This window comes from Myotis daubentonii, chromosome 18, assembly GCF_963259705.1.
Source record: "Myotis daubentonii chromosome 18, mMyoDau2.1, whole genome shotgun sequence".
Classification (NCBI taxonomy): domain Eukaryota; kingdom Metazoa; phylum Chordata; class Mammalia; order Chiroptera; family Vespertilionidae; genus Myotis; species Myotis daubentonii.
The window spans coordinates 35,671,607-35,693,025 of NC_081857.1; the positions used below are offsets into that span (position 1 = coordinate 35,671,607).

At 36.6% G+C, this 21,419-nt stretch overlaps 1 protein-coding gene across 1 annotated transcript in view; it reads right to left on the reverse strand.

Moving 5' to 3' along the window:
- The window catches only part of SYCP1 (synaptonemal complex protein 1), a 79,512-nt gene that overhangs the window by 20,666 nt on the left and 37,427 nt on the right, over positions 1–21,419 (reverse strand). The window contains exons 15-27 of the mRNA XM_059673682.1: positions 20,043–20,104; positions 18,199–18,303; positions 16,411–16,514; positions 14,938–15,055; positions 14,045–14,115; positions 12,778–12,859; positions 11,924–11,986; positions 10,197–10,259; positions 9,967–10,029; positions 3,665–3,781; positions 3,117–3,227; positions 1,667–1,759; positions 577–651 (exon numbers count right to left, since the gene is read on the reverse strand). Coding sequence (XP_059529665.1) covers positions 577–651; positions 1,667–1,759; positions 3,117–3,227; positions 3,665–3,781; positions 9,967–10,029; positions 10,197–10,259; positions 11,924–11,986; positions 12,778–12,859; positions 14,045–14,115; positions 14,938–15,055; positions 16,411–16,514; positions 18,199–18,303; positions 20,043–20,104 — 1,127 coding nt within the window. The remainder of the gene's footprint in view (positions 1–576; positions 652–1,666; positions 1,760–3,116; positions 3,228–3,664; positions 3,782–9,966; positions 10,030–10,196; positions 10,260–11,923; positions 11,987–12,777; positions 12,860–14,044; positions 14,116–14,937; positions 15,056–16,410; positions 16,515–18,198; positions 18,304–20,042; positions 20,105–21,419) is intronic.

Sequence of the window (21,419 nt, forward strand, 5' to 3'; positions counted from 1 at the left end):
AATGCAATCCCTATTAAGATACCAATGGCTGCTCTAGTCGGTTTGGCTCAGTGGATAGAGCATCAGTCTGCCAGCTGAGGGGTCCCGGGTGTTCGGTTCCGGTCGAGGACACATGTCCGGGTTGTGGGCTCGGTCCCCAGTAGAGGGTATGCAGGAGGCAGCCGATCAATGATTCTCTCTCATTACTGATGTTTCTCTCTCTTTCTGCCTCTTCCTCTCTAAAATCAATAAAAATATTTTTTTAAAAAAAGAGCCTCCCCTTAAAAAAAAAGATACCAATGGCACTTTTGACAGAAGTAGAAAAAACAATCCTAAAATTGATATGAAGCTATGAAAGATCCTAAATAGCCAAAGCAATCCTGAGAAAGAACAAAGTAGGAGGCATCACTTTCTGGTTTTAAGCTATATTATAAATACTTTTGGGGGGGGGGGGAAATAGCTAATGGGGAGAAAGCTCTTTTTTTTAATCCAGTTATTCAAATGTATCATATTATTTGCCAATATTACATATTTATAAAAATATAAGGCTGCACCTAAACCTTACAATTAGTTACTTTATAATGCCACAAAACCTACTTTTTCTTCTCTTTCTATTTCAAGTTGTTTCCTAATAGACGAAAGTTCATTTTTGAGATTGGACAGTTCAACCTCCTAAAGAAAAAAACACAAAGTTTTTAAGTACATATAAATGCAAACTAGTGTTTCAAATAAATTTAATTTTATAGAGAAATAAATGACTTATATATATATATACACTTTAAAAGCCTACTAATATGAAGGCTGCTACTTGAACATACCTAAAGATTTCATTTATACAAATATTTTATAGTTTACTAGAGGACCAGTGCACAAAAATTGGTGCACTTGGGAGGTCCCTCAGCCCGGCTTGTGCCCTCTCACAATCCAGGAGCCCTTGGGGGATGTCCAACTGATGGTTAAGTGACAGTCTGGCCTTCCTCTGCGGGAGGCAACTAGTGGGCCCATCAGGGGCCAGCACTGGCTGGCAAGCGGCTGGCCCTCCACCCCGTGGCCTCCCTCTGTGGGAGGCAACCAGAGGGCCGCCGCTGTCCCCTCCCTCTGCCTGCTGGCATCTGCCTTGGCCGGCCAGGTGCCACCCGCTCACTGGCCCCACCCCCCGCCGACCAGTCACTCCGTTGTTTGGTCAATTTGCATATTAGGCTTTTATTATATAGGATTCTAAAGAAATATTAACACTATATATCTCTCCTCCTCATCCTCTCCCAATCTACCCCTTCCGGGTTCTCCCAATCTCAATCAGAGCTCCAAACTTATTTGTAACTGTAGTTTATAAGCATTCATTTGGGGGGGAAAAGAGTTCATTCCACCATTTCAAAAAATAAATTGGAAGCCTATTTAACTATAAGATTCCTTTCTGATCTAAGACTTTTTTTATTCTACAACTCAAAAATTATGTCAAGCCCTAGCCGATTTGGCTCAGTGGATAGAGCACTCGCCCTCTCACTGAAGGATCCCAGGTTCAATTCTGGTCAAGGGCAGGTACCTTGGTTGCAGGCTCTGGCCCCAGTCGGGGAGCTTGCAGGAGGCAACAACAACAAAAAATTATGGCTTTACTTAATATTATTCTTTACCCGCAGCCATGTTGACATGAAAATTGGCTTTTATGGCTATTTATTCTGGATCTCACCAAAGATGCTTTCACTGATGATTGTTCTTGTTCTCTGCTCTTATAAAGTCCTAATTCTGAGTCTCTTTCTTCAACAATTTTATCGTATTGGTGCTACATGAAACAGAAAAAAGAACATTTTAAATACCAATATATTAGAACCCAAATAGATTATGCTTTAATATGACTGGTATCCTTGTGCATTTAAAATTTAAAGAAAATAATGACTATGAGTTAAGTGATGTATATATTTAAGCATATTTTTGAAATTTTTCAATTACATAAACAATGAAACCTCGATAACTGTCTTGGAAATAACACATGAGCAAGAAATTATTCTTTTTAATTGGAAACACTGAATTTCTTAATTTAAAAAATAGGACCTCTTAGAAAAGTGGCTGATTCCAGATTTGAGGCAGGAAATACATGAGTCTTGAACGCTGTCAAATGAAAAAGCAGGAAAGCTATCAAGGGCTATTAAAGTCAAGTCAAGCCCTAAGCGGTTTGGCTCAGTGGATAGAGCGTCAGCCTGCGGACTCAAGGGTCCCAGGTTTGATTCCAGTCATGGGCATGTACCTTGGTTGCGGCACATCCCCAGTGGGGAGTGTGCAGGAGGCAGCTGATCGATGTTTCTTTCTCATCAATGTTTCTAACTCTCTATCCCTCTCCCTTCCTCTCTGTAAAAAATCAATAAAACATATTTAATAATAATAATAATAAATAAAGTCAAGTCAAAATGACTTGTCACCAGTGTGAAGAGGCCCCCACTAGCCAAAGATGAGATAAATATAAAAACTGCATTGGACTGAAATATACCAAATATGTTTAAACCTATGAGCTCACAAACTTACTTAAAAAGTTTTTTTTCATCCTCACTGGTTACCTCATAGTAATGTTATATGCCAGCAACAATTTTTAAAGATGAATAGATAGATATAGCTCACCTCCTCTCCAAATCCTGAAGAGAATAAGGCTTAATTCTCTAACAGAATGATTACTTTAAACAAAAGTAAAAAATAGAACACACTCACAAACACAACAAACATTAAGCTTTTCATCTATTTATTCCACTGATAAAAGTTCATTTAGCCTCATGTATGTTAGACACACATAGAGGATACAAATGTTAACAAAACACATATCCTGGATGGGAAGTGCTATACCGGTAAGAGAATACTAGGAAAATTCAAATAAAGAATGACCACTTCCATCCATCATAAGAGATTTTCTCAAAGTGACACTCAAGCCAAGCTTTGTGTTGTTAAGATTTAAACCCAGAGAAATGGGAGATCAAGGGCATTCCAGTTATAATTATCTATAATTACATCTATAACTATAAATATCTATTAATTATCAGAGAAAATTACCAATAATTTTTCTGATAAATCAGAATGCTATATTAATTTCACCATTTTATGCATAAATATGGCTCCAATATATAATTTTCATTACACAAAAAGAAAAATATTACCTTATGTTTTTCCATAAGCGCAACCATTTCAGCTATTTTATGTTGACATCGTATATCAATTTCTTTCTGTAATCGTACTGCTTCATCAGCTGCTACTTTGGCTTTCTCAGCCTATCAAATCAATTAAGTGTTTATTAAAATTAAACACAAAAACCAAATTTAACTTAAATTTAGAGACCATATGCTATTATACAAATGCAGAGACCATCTGTTAGTATATAAAATGGAGAAATCAAACACCAGAAATTTAGGAAAGCCAAGTAAAAAAATGCATTACTGTTTTGGTTTATTTATATCAAGTGAAATGACAGTGTAATATTTTAATGATCATTTAATCTTTTCAAAATAATTATAAACTACTCAGTACTCAAACAGAATAACAAGGATACTTTTAGCTTCTATAAGAAACTGTCCCTAGTGTAAATTTATTATACCTTTTAAAAGTCATAATTTAAAAATTAAGAATTACTTTTCTCTTAAAATGCTACTTAATAAACAAATACAGAGTTTTAGTATAACAAATTCTCACACATACTTAATTTTCCTACCTCTCCCAAAAGATTTTCTTCTGATATCTTTTTGTCCTCAATTTCTTTTTTATAGCTGTCAGACATTTCTTTAAATTTTTGTTTGGCACCTTCTAGTTCTAACTCTAATTTCTTGACCTTTGTGTAAAAAAAAAAAAAAATAGCACGAACATTAGTAAATGCTGTGGATTTCTTGACAATATTGTGTTCATTTTGTGGTTCTGTGAATGTTTTCAAGATTACTTATTCATGGGGAGAAAACAAAGATGGCGGCATAGGTAAACACCGGAGTTACCTGCCTCAAACAACCACTTCACAAATACAACTAAAAGACGGAACGGACATCGCCCAGAACCACAGGAAGACTGGCTGAGGGGAAATTCTTCAACTAGAAGGAAAGAGAACAGCATACCGAGACTCAGAGGAGGCGCAGTGCGGAAAATACAAAGGTGCGGAAGTACGCGCGGAGCGGGCTGGTAGCTGAGGGCGCGGTTATCGTTTTCAATCGGGAGGGAGTCTCAGATTCTGAGCTCCAGTTCTGGGCGAGTCTCTAGGGACCCAGACTCAAACGGGAGAAGCGGGACTGTCTGGCATCGGTCGGAACGCGAGGGCAGCTTTCTCTCTGAGGTTTGCAGCGGTTGCTGGGACTCTGAGAGGCAGAGCCTCTGGGGACGGGACTGAGAGCAGCCATAACTGCTCCCTCCACCCACTCTGTTGATCCCATGCGACCCGCCCCGCCCAAACCCTGCACAGAGCCATTTGCCGGATAGCCTCAGGCAAAGGCTAGATTAGCACCTCCCTAGAGGACAGAAGTTTTCCCACTGCAGACACAGCTGATTCTCACAGCCAGTTGGCCTGGAGGTCAAATCCCCCTAGTATTAACTACAACAATCAAGGCTTAACTACAACAAGACTGCGCACAAAGACCACTAGGGGGTGCACCAAGAAAGCATAAAAAATGCAGAGACAAAGAAACAGGACAAAACTGTCAATGGAGGACATTGAGTTCAGAACCACACTTCTAAGGTCTCTCAAGAACTGTCTAGAAGCCGCTGATAAAGTTATTGCGATCTACAAGAAATCCAATGAGACCTTCGATGTTATGATAAAGAACCAACTAGAAATTAAGCATACACGGACTGAAATAATGAATATTATACAGACTCCCAACAGCAGACCAGAGGAGCGCAAGAATCAAGGCAAAGATGTGAAATGCGAAGAAGCAAAAAACACCCAACCAGAAAAGCAAAATGAAAAAAGAATCCGAAAATACGAAGATAGTGTAAGGAGCCTCTGGGACAGCTTCAAGCGTACCAACATCCGAATTATAGGGGTGCCAGAAGATGAGAGAGAGCAAGATATTAAAAACCTATTGGAAGAAATAATTGACAGAAAACTTCCCCCACCTGGTGAAAGAAATAGACTTACAGGTCCAGGAAGCGCAGAGAATCCCAAACAAAAGGAATCCAAAGAGGACCACACCAAGACACATCATAATTAAAATGCCAAGAGCAAAAGACAAAGAGAGAATCTTAAAAGCAGCAAGAGAAAGAAACTCAGTTACCTACAAGGGAATACCCATACGACTGTCAGCGGATTTCTCAACAGAAACTTTGCAGGCCAGAAGGGAATGGCAAGAAATATTCAAAGTGATGAATGCCAAGAACCTACAACCAAGATTACTTTATCCAGCAAAGCTATCATTCAGAATTGAAGGTCAGATAAAGAGCTTCACAGATAAGGAAAAGCTAAAGGAGTTCATCACCACCAAACCAGTATTATATAAAATGCTGAAAGGTATCCTTTAAAAAGAGAAAGAAGAAGAGAAAGGTAAAGATACTAATTATTAACAACAAATATGCATCTATCAACAAGTGAATCGAAGAATCAAGTGAATAAATAATCTGATGAACAGAATGAACTGGTGATTATAATAGAATCAGGGACACAGAAAGGGAATGGATTCACTATTCTTGGTGGGGAAAGGGGTGTGGGAGATGCGGGAAGAGACTGGACAAAAATTGTGCACCTAGGAATGAGGACAGTGTGGGGGGAGGGGTAAGGGCAGAGGGTGGGGTAGGAACTGGGTGGAGGGGAGCTATGGGGGGGAAAAAAGAGGAACAAATGTAATAATCTGAACAATAAAGATTTATTAAAAAAAAGATTACTTATTCATGGAAATTATAGTTGATTCATTTTCCTTTTTACATTTGGTATAATGTATTTTTTTTTTATTTTTAATCCTCACTCGAAGATATTTTCATTGATTTTTTAGAGAGAAAGGAAGTAACAGAGTGAAAGAGGAACATCAATGTGAGAGAGAAACAACGGTAAGTTGCTTCCCATGCATGCCCTAAATGGGGATCAAATCCACAACTTAGATATGTGCCCTGACTGGGAATCAAACCGAAAATATACAGGACATTTTCCAACCAAATGAGCAACCTGGTCAGGGCTTAATAAATTTTTAAGTGCACAATGCATTATTGTTGACTATAGGCACTATGCTGTACACTAAAGCTCTAGAACTAATTTGTCTTGCATAACTGAAACCTTATACAAATTGAGGAATAACTTCCCTTTTCCCTCCCCCCAACTCCTGGTAATCACCATTTTTAACCTTTGCTTCTGTGAGTCTGACTGTTTTAGGTACCTCATGTAAGAGGAAACATGCAGTATTTGTCCTTCTGTGACTGGCTTTTGCTGTTGAATTCGAAGTGTTCTTTTTATGTGCTAGATGTTGCATCATTATCAAATATACTAGAGGCCCGGTGCACGACATTTGTGCACTGGAGGCGGGGGGGTCTCAGCCCGGCCTCCAACCCTTTCACAGTCTGAGACCCCTTTGGGGATGTCCGCCTGCCACCTTAGGCAAGCGGACATCCCCTGAAGGGGTCCTTAGCACTACCATGGAGGCGGGAGAGGCTCCTGCCACCCCAGCTGAACTCACCAGCCATGAGGCTGGCTTCTGGCTGAGCAGTGCTCCCCGTGGGACTGCACTGACCACCAGGGGGCAGCTCCTGCATTAAGTGTCTGCTCCCTGGTGGTCAGTGCACATCATAGTGACTGGTCATTCAACCATTTGGTCGATTTGCATATTAGCTTTTTATTATATAGGATGATTTGCAAATATTTCTTCCATTCTGTGGGTTGTCTTCACTTTCTCAATAGTGTCCTGATTTCAATGCAATCTCTATCAAAATTCTGCCTTTTTATCAGAAATGAACAAGCTGTCACAAAAAGACAAATACTATATTTTTCTACTTATATGAAGCAAATAGAGTAGTCATAAGTCAGAGAATGGTGGTTGCCAGGGACTATGAGGAGAAGGAAATGGGGAGCTGTTTAATGGGTATAGAATTTCCATTTTTACGAGATAAAGAGAGTCTTGGGGATTGGTTACACAATAATGTAAATGAACTGTATAGTTTTCTTTTAAAGGTTAAAATGGTAAATTTTATGTTATGGGTATTTTACCCCAATAAAAAATAAAGAGGACAGCTCTAACTGGTTTTGCTCAGTGGATAGAGCGTCAGCCTGCGGACTGAAGGGTCCCAGGTTTGATTCCGGTCAAGGGCATGTACCTTGGCTGCGGGCACATCCCCAGTAGGGGGTGTGCAGGAGGCAGCTGATCGATGTTTCTCTCTCATCCATGTTTCTACCTCTCTATCCCTCTCCCTTCCTCTCTGTAAAAAAATCAATAAAATAAATTTTAAAAAATAAAAATAAAAAAAATAAAGAGGACAAAATACTGGAGTACTTTATAAAGGAAATGTACAAATAACTAGTTTATGAAAAAATGTTCAACACTATTATAACAAATGAAAAATGAAACCACAATGGGATACTACTATATCCATAAGCAGGACCAGCTATATAATTTGCAGAGCTTGATGCAAAATGAAAAGGGGGAACATCTAGTTCATAAATTATTTAAAATTTCAAAATGACAATAATAGAGCAGGAAACTAAGTGTAGGACATTGTATGACTAAACGTGAAGCTAGGTTCTGCCCACAAGAGTGGCTGAAATTGAAAAGGCTGTCAACACCAAATGTGAGTAGAATATGGACTAACTAGACCTCTCATACATTGCTATTAAGAGTGTAAAATTGCTTTGGAAAATGATTTGGTTGTTTCTTTAAAAACTAAATATACATCTACTGCACTAACCGGTTTGGCTCAGTGGATAGAGCATTGGCCTGCAGACTGAAGGGTCCCAGGTTCGATTCTGGTCAAGGGCATATACCTTGCTTGCGAGCACATACTCAGTAGGGAAGTGTGCAGGAGGCAGCTGATCAATGTTTCTCTCTCACTGATGTTTCTAACTCTCTATCCCTCTCCTTACTCTCTGTAAAAAAAATATATATATATATACATCTGCTCTATGACCCAGCAGCTCTTTTCTAAGATATTTACCTTAAAATGTCCAGCCCTGGCCAGTGTAGCTTAGTGGTTGGAGTGTCAGCCCGCTGACCAAAGGGTCTTGAGTTCAATTCCTGGTCAAGGGCACATACCTGGGTTGTAGATTTGATACCGGTGGAGGGAGGATAGGGTGCGGGAGTGGGGGTGTCAACCAAACTCTCTCACAGTGATGTTTCTCTCTCCCCCACCTCTCACCTCCCTCCCTTCCACTCTCTCTAAATTCTCTGGAAAATATATCCTCAGGTGAAAATTTAAAAAATAATGTCCAGTGAAGTCTTGTACAAGAATGTTCATAGAAACTTTACTCATAATGATTAAAAATTGAAAACAATTCAAATGTCCACTAACAGGAAACTAGATAAACAAATCTGTTATGTTCATACAGTGAAATGTGAGTTGGAAATAATAAAAGACCTATTGATACCTACAGAAGCATGGGTGAATCTCAGAACAGGCTGAGCAAAATAAACCCTATAACAAGAGAATATTTGGCATGTTTCCATTTAAATGAAGTTTTAGAATAGACAAGCTACTTTATAGAGAGAAAAAGCAGAATATTGGTTGCCACTGGGAAGTAGGGTTTAAACTATAAAAGGATATGAAGGAACTTTCTGGGATAATGGAAATAATCCTGTATCTTGATTGTTGTTACATGTTTGTAAAAACATTTGTTAAAGCTCATCAAACTGTATACTTAAAATCATGCATTTTATTACATGTAAATTATATCTCAAGGAATAGGGACTAAGAAAATAAACAAAAAAAGACCCTGACATCATGAGTTTACATTCCAGGATTTTAATTTGTTTCCTACAAAGTCAGTGGTTATCAAAACCCTTATGCAGCAAGATAACCATATATGGAGCTTTTATTATTATTATTTTTTTTTTACTGCTTAAAGTATTACAAAGAGTATTACATGGAGCTTTTAAAAAATGTAGATTCCAAGACTCCACCCCAAACCTGCTCAACCTTAATTTTTAATGTATGGGTAAGGAGTATGAATACAAACATATACATACCCACACATATATTTTTAAGTTGCTTAGATGATTTTAACACATATAAATCACAGATGATCACTCTTATAATTAAAAGGAACAATTCCCACAATCTCAGATGATGTTTGAAAACTGCTACAAGAAAATAAATTTTTTTAAATTTCTTTATGGTTGAAAGTATTACAGATGTCCCTTTGTTTATTTCTGTGTGTGCTTTTTTTTCCTATTGACCCCCTCCACCCCGTACCCACCCCACCCGAGCCTTCACCATTCTATTGTCTGTGTCCATGGGTTATGCATATATGCATATAAGCTCCCTGGTTAATCACTCCCCTCCCACTTTCCCACCTTCACCTTCCCTCTGAAATTTGTCAGTCTGTTCAATGCTTCTGTCAGTGGTTCTCAACCTTCCTAATGCCGCGACCCTTTAATACAGTTCCTCATGTTGTGGTGACCCCCAACCATAAAATTATTTTCGTTGCTACTTCATAACTGTAATTTTGCTACTGTTATGAATCATAATGTAAATATCTGATATGCAGGATGTATTTTCATTGTTACAAATTGAATATAATAAAAGCATAGTGATTAATCACAAAAACATATAACTATATATGTGTTTTCCGATGGTTTTAGGCGACCTCTGTGGAAGGGTCGTTCGACCCCCAAAGGGTCGCGACCCACAGGTTGAGAACCACTGTTCTATTCTCTGGTTCTATTTTATTCATCAGGTTATTTTGGTCATTAGATTCCACATATGAGTGAGCTCATGTGGTACTGGAAAGTATTATGCTAAGCAAAATAAGCCAGTCAGAGAAAGATAAGTACCACAAGGAATAAAATTCTTATATTCTCATCTATTTACTACTATTTTAAAAACAAAAATTATTCCAAATACCTTTATCTCATAAACGTTCAGTTGCTTCGTCTCTGCTGTACCCCTTTTTTTTAAGGCCTTATTCTGTTAAAAGTTAAAAATAAACAATTACGTTTAGTACCAAAATGATTTAAACTTGCACTACCACCTTACCTAGACTGAAATTACTACGGGAAAGAAAAGCATTGTTCTCTAAAACTGAAGTGAAAAAAATCTTTTAAAGTAATTTGATAATGAGAATCAATACATACCTCCTGTTGGAATTCTTCAATATTCTTGCTTTTAATTTCAACTTGTTTCCTTAAATTGTTACACTAAAAAAAAAAAAAAATGAGAAATTATAATTATTTTATTCGATATTCTAGTCAACAGAAGTAATTTTAAACTAATAAAAATACTACATAAATTAATATAGAAGTCACTTCAAAAATCATATTGTTAAATAATTCCATTAATGTCTAAAATCATGTAAATGGGTATAAATTTTACTAACAATTATCTCAATACAAATTTGAAATTTTTAACAATTCTTAATATACTTAAAGAACATTTGAATTTAACTACTTTAAAAACAATTCCATTTTCATTTTTGAGACTTCTTATACTTATTATCTATAGGGGAGGGAAATAATATAATAGTCTGTCTCGTCCTAACTACATTTTAATTCCTGTTTTAAAAAAATATCAGCTGAACCACTTTTTTTATATCTTTCTTTGAGGGACTACTTCACCTGGGTACACATGCAGAATTGGAATAAGAGGTATTAGCCACCAAAATATTTGGAGTACCATAAAAGCAGCATAGATTTCTAAAGGTTACTACATTACATATACATAAATCGTTCTAATTTCCATTGAAGTAGAAAGAAATTCCAATGAAAAAAATTTTCATCTCCCACATTAGCACAAAATTCTCCATTACATATTTTTCTTACAACACACACTGCCCCATCTCACTCTCCTTTTTCTGAATAAGCTAATGAAAATTAAAGTAACTTAAATTTTCAATCCTTTTAAATATAAATAATCTCAAAATGTAGGACTAATTAAAATAAATACTTTTGGTAGAATGCCCAGAAATCTTGAAAAGGTATTAAACTATCACGGTTCATTTTTAAGTAAAAATAACTCTAATGCAGAGTAATAAAGGATTTTAATCATCCCAATTCTAGGTAGGAAAAAAAAACTGGTGTTATTAGAGGCCAGAACTATAGAAAATGAACTATACTTTCCAGAGGACTACTCTCTCTATAGAAAGTCAGGTTTAGGACCCATGCGTAGTGAGGTACAGAGAAGGAAAAAGTGAATTGGGATGGGCAGCCAGCCAGTAAGAACACTTCACATAAATGGAGCAGAAATTTTTCTGCAGTTCTCTTGAGAGACGGGAAAGATGTCTAAGACTGATTTTTTAAAAAAAAAAAAATCCTGCCACTCTAAAGATATCCACAACAAATGCAGCTGCACAGAGTATGAAATTTTGCGAAAGAGAAGACACATCTAAAGAGGAATTTAATGAAACTTTGCTTTTCAAAGCATTGTGCAAAAAAAATCCTGAACTCAGAGCCTCTTCAAAGAAACCTACAATAAAAATTCTACATTATTCCTCAAAGCCTTCAAAGGAGAATTGAAATTTATATAAAGGCTGTTAAAAGTGTAAAGGCTGGTCCTAGCCGGTTTGGCTCAGTGGATAGAGAGCATCAGCCTGTGAACCAAAGGCAACTAGGTTCAATTCCTGTCAAGGACATGCATCTCCCAGCCTGGACCCTCCTCCCGGTTGGGGTGCACGCAGGAGGCAACCAATCAATGTATTTCTCTCACATCCATGTTTCTCTCTCTTCCTCTCTCCCTAAAAATATATCCTCAGGTGAGGATTAATAAAACAAAACAAAAAAGTGTCAAGGTTGGCCCCAAAGAATCTAGTCATACATATGTTGTTACAAAGTCTCTACTTCCAAACATGTTTGCAATTTGATACTACCTTGTTTTCTAATATCTTCATTTGTTTATCTTTTTTTAAAACTTCACATTCAAGGCTTCGAACCTAAAAAATAATATCTGACATCAGATTTAAAATGTTAATAGAATTACTATTTTCTTCTACAAGTACCTTTTAGAAATGGAATTGTAAAACTCAACCTTTTGTTTCTACAAAAATATTTATCAGGCCCTGGCTGGTTTTGCTCAGTTCATAGAGTGTCAGCCCTCAGACTGGCAGACTGAAGGGTCCTGGGCTGGATTCCAGTCAAAGGCACATACCTTGGTTGCAGGCTGGATCCCTGGCCCTGGTCGGGGTCTTTTCTAAAGACCTTGATCCTATCTCAACTTATTAAATCATATCCACCAAAGCACAAAACGAACTTATTACTCAATTTATCAGTATCCTATATATCCTATATAATAAAGAGCTTAATATGCTAATTAGACCAGATGGCGGAATGACCTTCGGGAACGACCACAGGGTGGGGGGTCGGGGCTGCTAGGCAGCCAGGGCTGGGGGCTGCGAGGACTGAGCCCCTTACACAAATTTCATGCACCGGGCCTCTAGTATTCTATATTACTAAAGCATAAGCCATTTATTTAGCCTAAAAATGTAAATCAACATTAAATATTGAGCATTTATAAAAGAAATTTAGAATTATACTACTTCCTTCTAGATATAAACTATGCAAAATAACCAAACTCTGCCCTATATTTTAAAATTCAACAGCCTATAAAAGTCCCTAGTTAACTAGTTACTTATTCAACAGTATATGTCACCATTTTTTTAGATATGTGGTATTGCTTTTATGATTAGAAATTCTGTGATATGATTTATTATAAAATATAACATACATTTTCCTCACTCTTGTCCAATTTACATTTAACTTCATCTCCTTTCTGCTTTAGTTCTTCTCTCACAGATTCCAGTTCATTCCTTAAAGGAAATAGAAGAGTGACACTGAGATAAAACTTATATTTTCATTTTATTCCCTTTCTGAATTTCTAAAATGATTAACTATTAAACTTTATTGGTTTATATTTTCATTTTGCTGGGTAGTTTTTCATGCCTTAACACTAAATAGGCACAATTCACTCTCATATTTAAATTACACATTTATTTTGAAATTAAGTATCTTATTTTTCTATTTAAAAAACTCCTGGAAAGAAATGCTTGTTCCTAATTTAAGTCAAGATATCACTGTACTATTTTCTTAGTCATAAATCAGTCATTATCCTGAGACATAGTCGTAATTTTATTAAAATAAATTAGATACATAAATACAAGTGGTTTTAATGAAAAACTACATGACTGAGAAATCTGCATACACATTTACCCTTATATATGTAACAGAGTATCTCTAGAAACATACACAGGTAAGAGTGATACCTCTGGGGAGAGAAACTGTATAGCAGAGACAAAGGCAAGAAAGATAGTTTTCTTCCCCCATGTGTTCCTTTGTCCTTTTGACAAAATAATATTAAATACTTTGTATTTCTCTTTTAAATTTTCTGGTTTACAACAGATATGTCCTTTTTGCTCAATTTCTTCATTGAAATAATTATTCCTCTGACTCAATATAATTCTACTTACTTGAAATTTATCCTATCAAATTCAAAATAAGAAAAAGATCTGTATGTGCTAAGATGTTTACTAAAGTATTATTTATGATAGTGAAAACTGCAAAATATAAAAATCCAAAAATATAAAGGACGAAAAGTAAAAAATGTCATATCCACTTGATTAAATGGTATACAGGCATTACAATAGATGATTGTGAAAATGCCTAGAAACATGGCTAATGCTTAAAATAATATTTTTTATTTCTCTTCTAAATTTTTTGACATATGATTAGTGTATCTTCTTAGTTAATAAATAATAAATATTAGAAAGCTATGATGCTTTAAAATAAATGTGTCTAATTTCACTATTTCAACACTGAGTATAAAATAAACATTATTACAACTTTATTTTTAAGCAGAATTCCAAAGCAGTAATTTAAGTCTAATTTTTACTTTATATTATATTCAACATAAGTTTAATCTAAATTAACTATAATAAATAGTAAAGAATACTAAAATCTTTGCTAGACAAAAGAGGCCGCCAACTCATTAGTCTTGCCTTAATTGTGTTTCTGTTTCTTCCAGATTTTCTATTTGTTTCAATGTTCTTTCTTCTTGCTTTTTGATATTCTAAAGAAATATTCAATATTGTTTATATTAATTATCCTGTTGCAACAAAAATAAAATTGAAACTAATATTTAAGACCTTTATCTGTCAGCATAAAATTCATTTAGTAAATATAAATATAAATATAAATATAAATATAAATATAAATATAGCAAGAGAATGGCTTAATTTGCATAGTTCCACACTATTTTTCCAGACTTCATTTCCTTAACAATCTCTACTCAGCAGCTAACAAAACAAGTCTTATTTACTGTTTCCCAATGATAATTTGAGACATATCCTTAATTTATACTGCTGTGGCTTTTAGGAATGTGTTCCCACTCACTGTTACCTACTGAACTCATAATTATTCATCTTTTAGACTAAAATCAATGCTACATTCTCTCTGAAGCCTTCTCTTCCACCAAAGCAGAAGTGATCCTGTGGATGCAGATAACACTTTGTCCCCAAAACAAGACATACACTATTTTATTTAAGCTATTTGGGCAGTTTTTTTCTATTGAGTTATAAGATCCTAAAGAGGATGCCCTTTAATTCGTCACCATATCCTCCACAGTGTCTCATATGATTTACTTAATAAATACTTGTTGAATACTTTATACAAATCTTGATGCTTAAAATTAACTTTATCATTGGGTAACCTCTATTCTGTTGCTCATTATCACCATGTAAGATCAGTATGTATACTTTTCTTCTAAAACAAAGTATCAGCTCTAAGATAATTAGACTTTTACAGCTGAAAGAATCTTCAGATGTCATTATTCTAACGCCCTAATTTTACAGGTAAGAAAATTAAGTCATTGGTTCTTTCTTTTTCAACTCACATTAATATCTTCTTGCTGTTTATTAAGTTCTAAGGCCATTTTACTTGTTTCTTGTGCTAGTTCTTTGTTCTCCAATGAAAGCTTGTTGCAGCTTGCAGTTAGTTCAGTATTCTTAAGCCTATTTTTAAAAAATATGTCATATCAACATATTTAAGTATGAAATTATATGATGTGAAATTTACTTCATAATAACCTTAGAGGAAAGCAGGGATTATAACCTAGGGTTATAAATTAAGTAAGGTTGGCCACTACTTAACTTCTGAAGCTGGGAGATAGGTACATGCTGGTTTATTACATCTCTACTTTATACATGTTTGAAATTTTTCTATAAGTTTTTCATGATGTCATATATTTCTTTGCATACTCCCCACAACATTACCCCCCATTACTTTTCCACAAATTTTACAGGGTATATATTTTTCATATAATTTTTCTTTCTAACAGACTGTCTCTTAGAAACTGTTTCAAGCTTCTGATGATTTGATTAAAGTAATATATGAGGCATGACCTATTTTAAAATAAAATAAAGAAACTAGGTTTAACCTTTGTGCAGATATTTAAACTGCTCTTATAGTAGGCCTCATATGCTCTACACTGGAAGAGAGATTACTGCTGTTATTGGTTGCAGCAAGGATCAGTTTTAAATGAAGGGGAATGTGTGGCTCTAGGAATGAGTTCAGGAGCACCTATTATCTCCTACTACTTTAATGGGAATTCATCAAAAAATAGATAAAAGTTTTCATTAAAAAATGAAAGGTTGAAAAAGCAAATAAACTGAAGATAACAAATTTATACTAAAGCATAAATAAGTAATCAGCCTATTTATTAAAAGGGATTTTGGTTAATAAACTTCATCCAGAACCCCTAAAAAAGTACTGGTGAAAATATATCAGAAGGAGGGAATGAGAGCTGAAAGGAAAGAAACAAGATCCTGAATAAACTGTTTACTTCTCATTTTTATGTAGAGCTGAGAAGCAACCAAAAAGAAAAAATCATGCTCACCACTAGATTGGCTACTTGAGTTTACTTCTCTATAAATAATAACACAATAACTTTTTCCTCTCACTTTTTCTCAAAATTAAACTTACTGAGTAGGTAAATCATTGAATAATGTAAGAAATGAATTTGTATTTTGTCACTGGCATTTCATCAATTCAAACCTATGAAATAATTTAGCAAATCAATCAAAATAACTAGTTAGAACTGCAATTAATGGTTTTGTCCTAAGAAACCAACTATCTCTAAGAAAAGGAAAATATTGATCTTAAGCAGTTCTTAACTTTGTGATGAGCTCTTTATGTAAATGATATGTACTTCCCTTAGCAATAAAGTTAAATTATTTTTATCTTTAGGAATAAAATACAACTTTAAGCTTATTCAAATAAATATTGAACATAATTCACTTATTGTTAAATACTAGAAAACTTAGTAATTGAATACATAAGCTATTTCATAGATAGATAGAAAACATACTTCTCATTTTCAAGCTCAGTTTTCAGTTCTTTAACCTGTTCTGAATACCGTTGTTCACTTGCAGCAATGGTAGTCAATTGAATTTCCAAATCATGTACTTTTTTCTGAAAAATAAATGTGTATAACCATAACAAATGTTTTTACAATTTTCTCATTTAAAAAACTTGGTCACTCTATGCAAGTAAGTCATTTATTTGGCAAAAATTTGGTAAGAATATATCAAACTTTTTAAATTTAAGTAGATTCAGTGCCATAACTATTATAATTTAAAACAATGAGCAATGACAAATGTAATATAAGTAATTTCATCTTGATATTCTGAAGCTCAATCAGTAAAATTATATTTACACATTTTAAAAAATTTTTGTCACTTTTACTCTACCAAATAATTTCAATTAAAATGCTATAGCCCAGCCGGCATGGCTCAGTGGTTGAGCATCGATCTAAGAACCAGGAGGTCAGGGTTCGATTCTGGTCAAGGGCACATGCCAGGGTTGTTGGCTCAGTCACCAGTGGGGGGCATGCGGGAGGCAGCCAATCAATGATTCCCTCTCATCACTGATGTTTCTATCTCTCTCTCCCTCTCCCTTCCTCTCGGATATCAATACAAAATATTTTAAAAAATAAATAAATAATCAACACTAATAAAAGAGAAAAATGGTAATTGGCGTACGAGCTATCCTTTTCATTGGCTAATCAGGGCTATATGCAAATTAACTGCCAACTAAGATTGGCAGTTAACTGCCAACAAGATGGCGGTTAATTTGCATATGTAGGCACAATGCAGGGAGGCGAAAGGGAAAGCAGGAAGAAGCCCCCTGCCACTGACAGTGATCGGAAACCCAGGGGGGAGCTAAGAGCTGGGGGGCAGGGCAAAGGCGGCCCTGAGGCCGCCTTTGCCCTGCCCCCCAGCCATGATCGGAGAATCAGGTGCCTTTTCCGCCCTGGCCAGTGATAGCAGGAAGTAGGGGTGGAGCCAGCGATGGGAGCTGGGCACGGTCGAAGCTGGCAGTCCCAGGAGCTAGGGGTCCCTTGCCTGGGCCTAAAGCGAAGCCCACGATCGTTGGGCTGCTGCAGCTGCGGGTCCCCACTGCCCGGGCCGGACGCCTAGGCCAGAGGCATCAGGCCTGGGCAAGGGGCCGATCCTGCGATTGGAGGGTGATGGGGGTCAACGCCTGAGGGCTCCCAGTATGTGAGAGGGGGCAGGCTGGGCTGAGGGACACTCCCCCACACACACACACACCCAGTGCACGAATTTCGTGCACCGGGCCCCTAGTATTAAATAAAATGCTATAATATTAAGAAGAAACATTAATTAATAAAATCAGCATCTTAAACACTAAGCTGTTATAATTATAAAAAGATAGTTATAATGCTGTTATGGACTGAAAACATACTTTTTCAAATAAATGACATTCTAAAATTATAACATGAGTACTATAAAAACTACTGTAAACTAAGAACTTAATAAAGGCTAACTTTTAAATGTAGTGATTAAGAAATACTCAAGGTATCAAGAAATGTAATTGTTACAACCATGGCATTGTGTACATACTATTGATACCTTAAATATTGACCTTTCTCTCCCACATTATATGTACCTTGGAGGTTTTCTAGATATGTTTTAAATCAGTCATTAGCATATTTAATGTAGCAGGAACACATACTTTAAAAAGAAATCTTGTGAAGAAACCTTTCACAAAGATAATGGCTACACTATAATCTATTCTGTAACCTGTACTCTACTAACAAAATATATGAAAGAAAAATGTATCCTTTAAAACAAACCTCTCTGGTTTGAAGAAGACCGGTTAGTTCTTGTTCTGTTCCTTTTAATTCTTCAACAATCTTCTCAAACTGTTTCTTTTCATCTAAAAGCTTTTGGTTTTCTGCCTATTTAAAAATATTAACAAATCATGACAATCAAAGCACACACATATTCAAAATAATCAAACTTCCTAAATAAAGTTATGAAGACATAATGAGTTTCTCTTTGGCTAAAATGTTTTTTAAAAGAAACGTTTGGCATTATTAAGTAAATTTCAAAACTAAGTATGATGACAGGATTTAATGGACAGAGCCCTGGAATTTTCTTATTTTAAAAAAAATCATACAGGCCATTTGAAGTCAAACCTTAATTTATGTATAAATCACTCCAATTTATTAGCATTTATTAGTCATTCACTATTCTATCAATCCTGTTTGTCCTTATTGCATGAAAATGTGCTTTACTATAACTTTCATGCAATAGTCATTATTCTGCCTTCCTTAATCACATAAAAGTCCAATTCCTCTTTCACATGATAACTGGTAAATATTTAAATATTTACTCCCTAACTTTTCTCTTAACAATTCTAAAATCTTTAAGAATATTTTCATTCTTCCTATGAAACAGTTTTAATTTACATCATTCCATCAGGATGGGCTCACTTTAATATACCATCGTAACACATTGCGGGCGGATCACGAGCATTCTCGTGTTTTCATATTAGCGTTTTACATAAATGTTAAAGGCACGCCCATTGCATTTTGAAGTTATTTATTACATGTTCTTACAAGCTAATATCTTTTTAAAATATGATACTTTGTAAAATGTTTTTTGTACTCTTTCAATAGAAAGTTATCTGGCCACTAGGTAAAGCTAGCAATAAAACTACTGGTGCGCAATGTGTTAAGTAATGTGCCAAGAATTGAATTCATCATTCTAGACAACCAAGGGTCAGCAAACACAGCCCACAGACCAAATCCACCACTGCCTATTTTTAATAAGGCATTACTGTAATATAGCCAATCTATTTGTTTATGTATTATCCATTCCTGTTTTGCCCTATTAACAGCAAAGTTGAATCACTTCAACAGAGACCACATGGCTCACAAAGCATAAAAATTTACTAAAAGGATAACAGGGAATATTATAAATAACTCTATGCACAGAAATCTGACAACTTCAGTGAAATGTATTAATTCCTCAAAACCCCCAAACTACAAAAACCACCCAAGATAAAGCAAGTAACCAGAGTAGTTCTATAACAATGAAAGAATTTCTATGTCCAGATGATTTCACTGGAGAATTCTACCAAATGTATAAAGAAAAAATAACACTAATTCTACACAATCTCTTTAGAAAATAGAAATGAAAGAAAAGCTTCCCAACTCATTTTATGAGCCCAGCATTAGCCTGATTCCAAAAGCAGACAAAGACAATCAAAGAAAAGAAAACTACAGGCAAATAGCTCTTGAACAAAAAAACAAAAATGTTCAACAGTCTGTCCAATGTGGCTCAGAGGTTAAGCATCAGCTAATTGACCAGGAGATCATGGTTCCATTCCGGGCTAGGGCACACATAAAAATCAACCAAACAATACATAAATAAGTGGAACAACAAGTCTCTCTCTCTCTCTCTCATCAATCAATAAATTAAAAAATTGTTTAAAACCCTCTAAAGACATGAAGACAGTTATCAAGATGTATAAATATTAGAATAGGTAAGAATGTGGCTTTACTAAAAATCAAATGTAATTTTTTAATATTTTATCTGAAAAAAAAGTAGCATAAAACATCTATAGTGTGAGAGTCTAAGTCAGTGGATTTGAAAAGTAATTACTCTATATTAAGAGAAACTAAATACTTACCGAGACTTTTTTCAATTCTTCAAGTTCTACTTCTTTGTTATTGTTAAGCTTAGTCATCTCTTCTAAAGTAAGCAAAAGAATATAAATGTGTTAAAAGCTGGATTAAAAGACTAGGAAAGGAGAAACAAGAATAATATCATTTGAAAGGGGAAGACTAAGAAATGGATTAATGTAACTGGAGTACCCTAAATCACCAATTTTCAAGCTGCAAAAAGTTTTTAAACAAGCAATACCTGACTATTTAGTCAGGGGCACTGACCTCTTTTCCCTTATATTGTCAAATAAAAAATGACAACAACCAATACAATGGCCATCCACTGTGAATGAATCAAAATTATACCTATTTTTCATCATATTGGCAAATTATTTTTGGTATGCTGCAGAATTTTAGCTAGTTTATGTGTGCCATGAGATGAAAAAAGTTGAAAATCACTGCCCATAAGTCCAAATGGAACTATACAAAAATCACAGATAAATATTAATAACTAGAGGCCCGGGGCATGAATTCGTACGTGGGGGGGGTGGTCCAGCCGGCCCACTCCAATTGGGGCGATTGGGGGGCCGGGGGCAGTTGGCCAGCAGCCCCACCCCCAATTGGCTGGGGGGAGGGGCTGCAGGCAGTTGGCAGGCTGGCCCGACCCCCTGGTCGAACTCTAGTCCAACTCCCAGTCAAGGGGAAAATTTGCATATTAGCCTGGGGAGTTTGCGGCACCACCCCCAGTCACGCACAGAGCAGGGCCAATCAGGGGGTTGGGGCGCTGCCCCTGTCACTCACAGAGCAGGGTGGATCAGGGGGTTGGGATGCTGCCACTGTCACACTCAGGGCAGGGCCGATGGGGAGGTTATGGCTCTACCCCGTCACACACAGAGCAGGGCCCGTGGGGGGGGTTGGGGCGCCGCACCATCACACACAGAGCAGGGCGGATCAGGGGGTTGGGGCACTGCCACTGTAACACTCAGGGCAGGGCCGATGGGGAGGTTATGGCTCTACCCAGTCACACAGAGAGCAGGGCCCGTGGGGGGGAGGGGGGTTGGGGCGTCGCACCCTGTCACACACAGAGCCGCTGGGCTATCAGGGGGTTGGGGAGGTTATGGCTCTACCCCGTCACACACAGAGCAGGGCCCGTGGGGGGGGTTGGGGCGCCGCACCGTCACACACAGAGCAGGGCGGATCAGGGGGTTGGGGCACTGCCACTGTATCACTCAGGGCAGGGCTGATGGGGAGGTTATGGCTCTACCCAGTCACACACAGAGCAGGGCCCGTGGGGGGGAGGGGGGTTGGGGCGCCGCACCCTGTCACACACAGAGCCGCTGGGCTATCAGGGGGTTGGGGAGCTCCCCCTTGTCAGGAACAGAACAGGGCAGATAGGGAGGTTG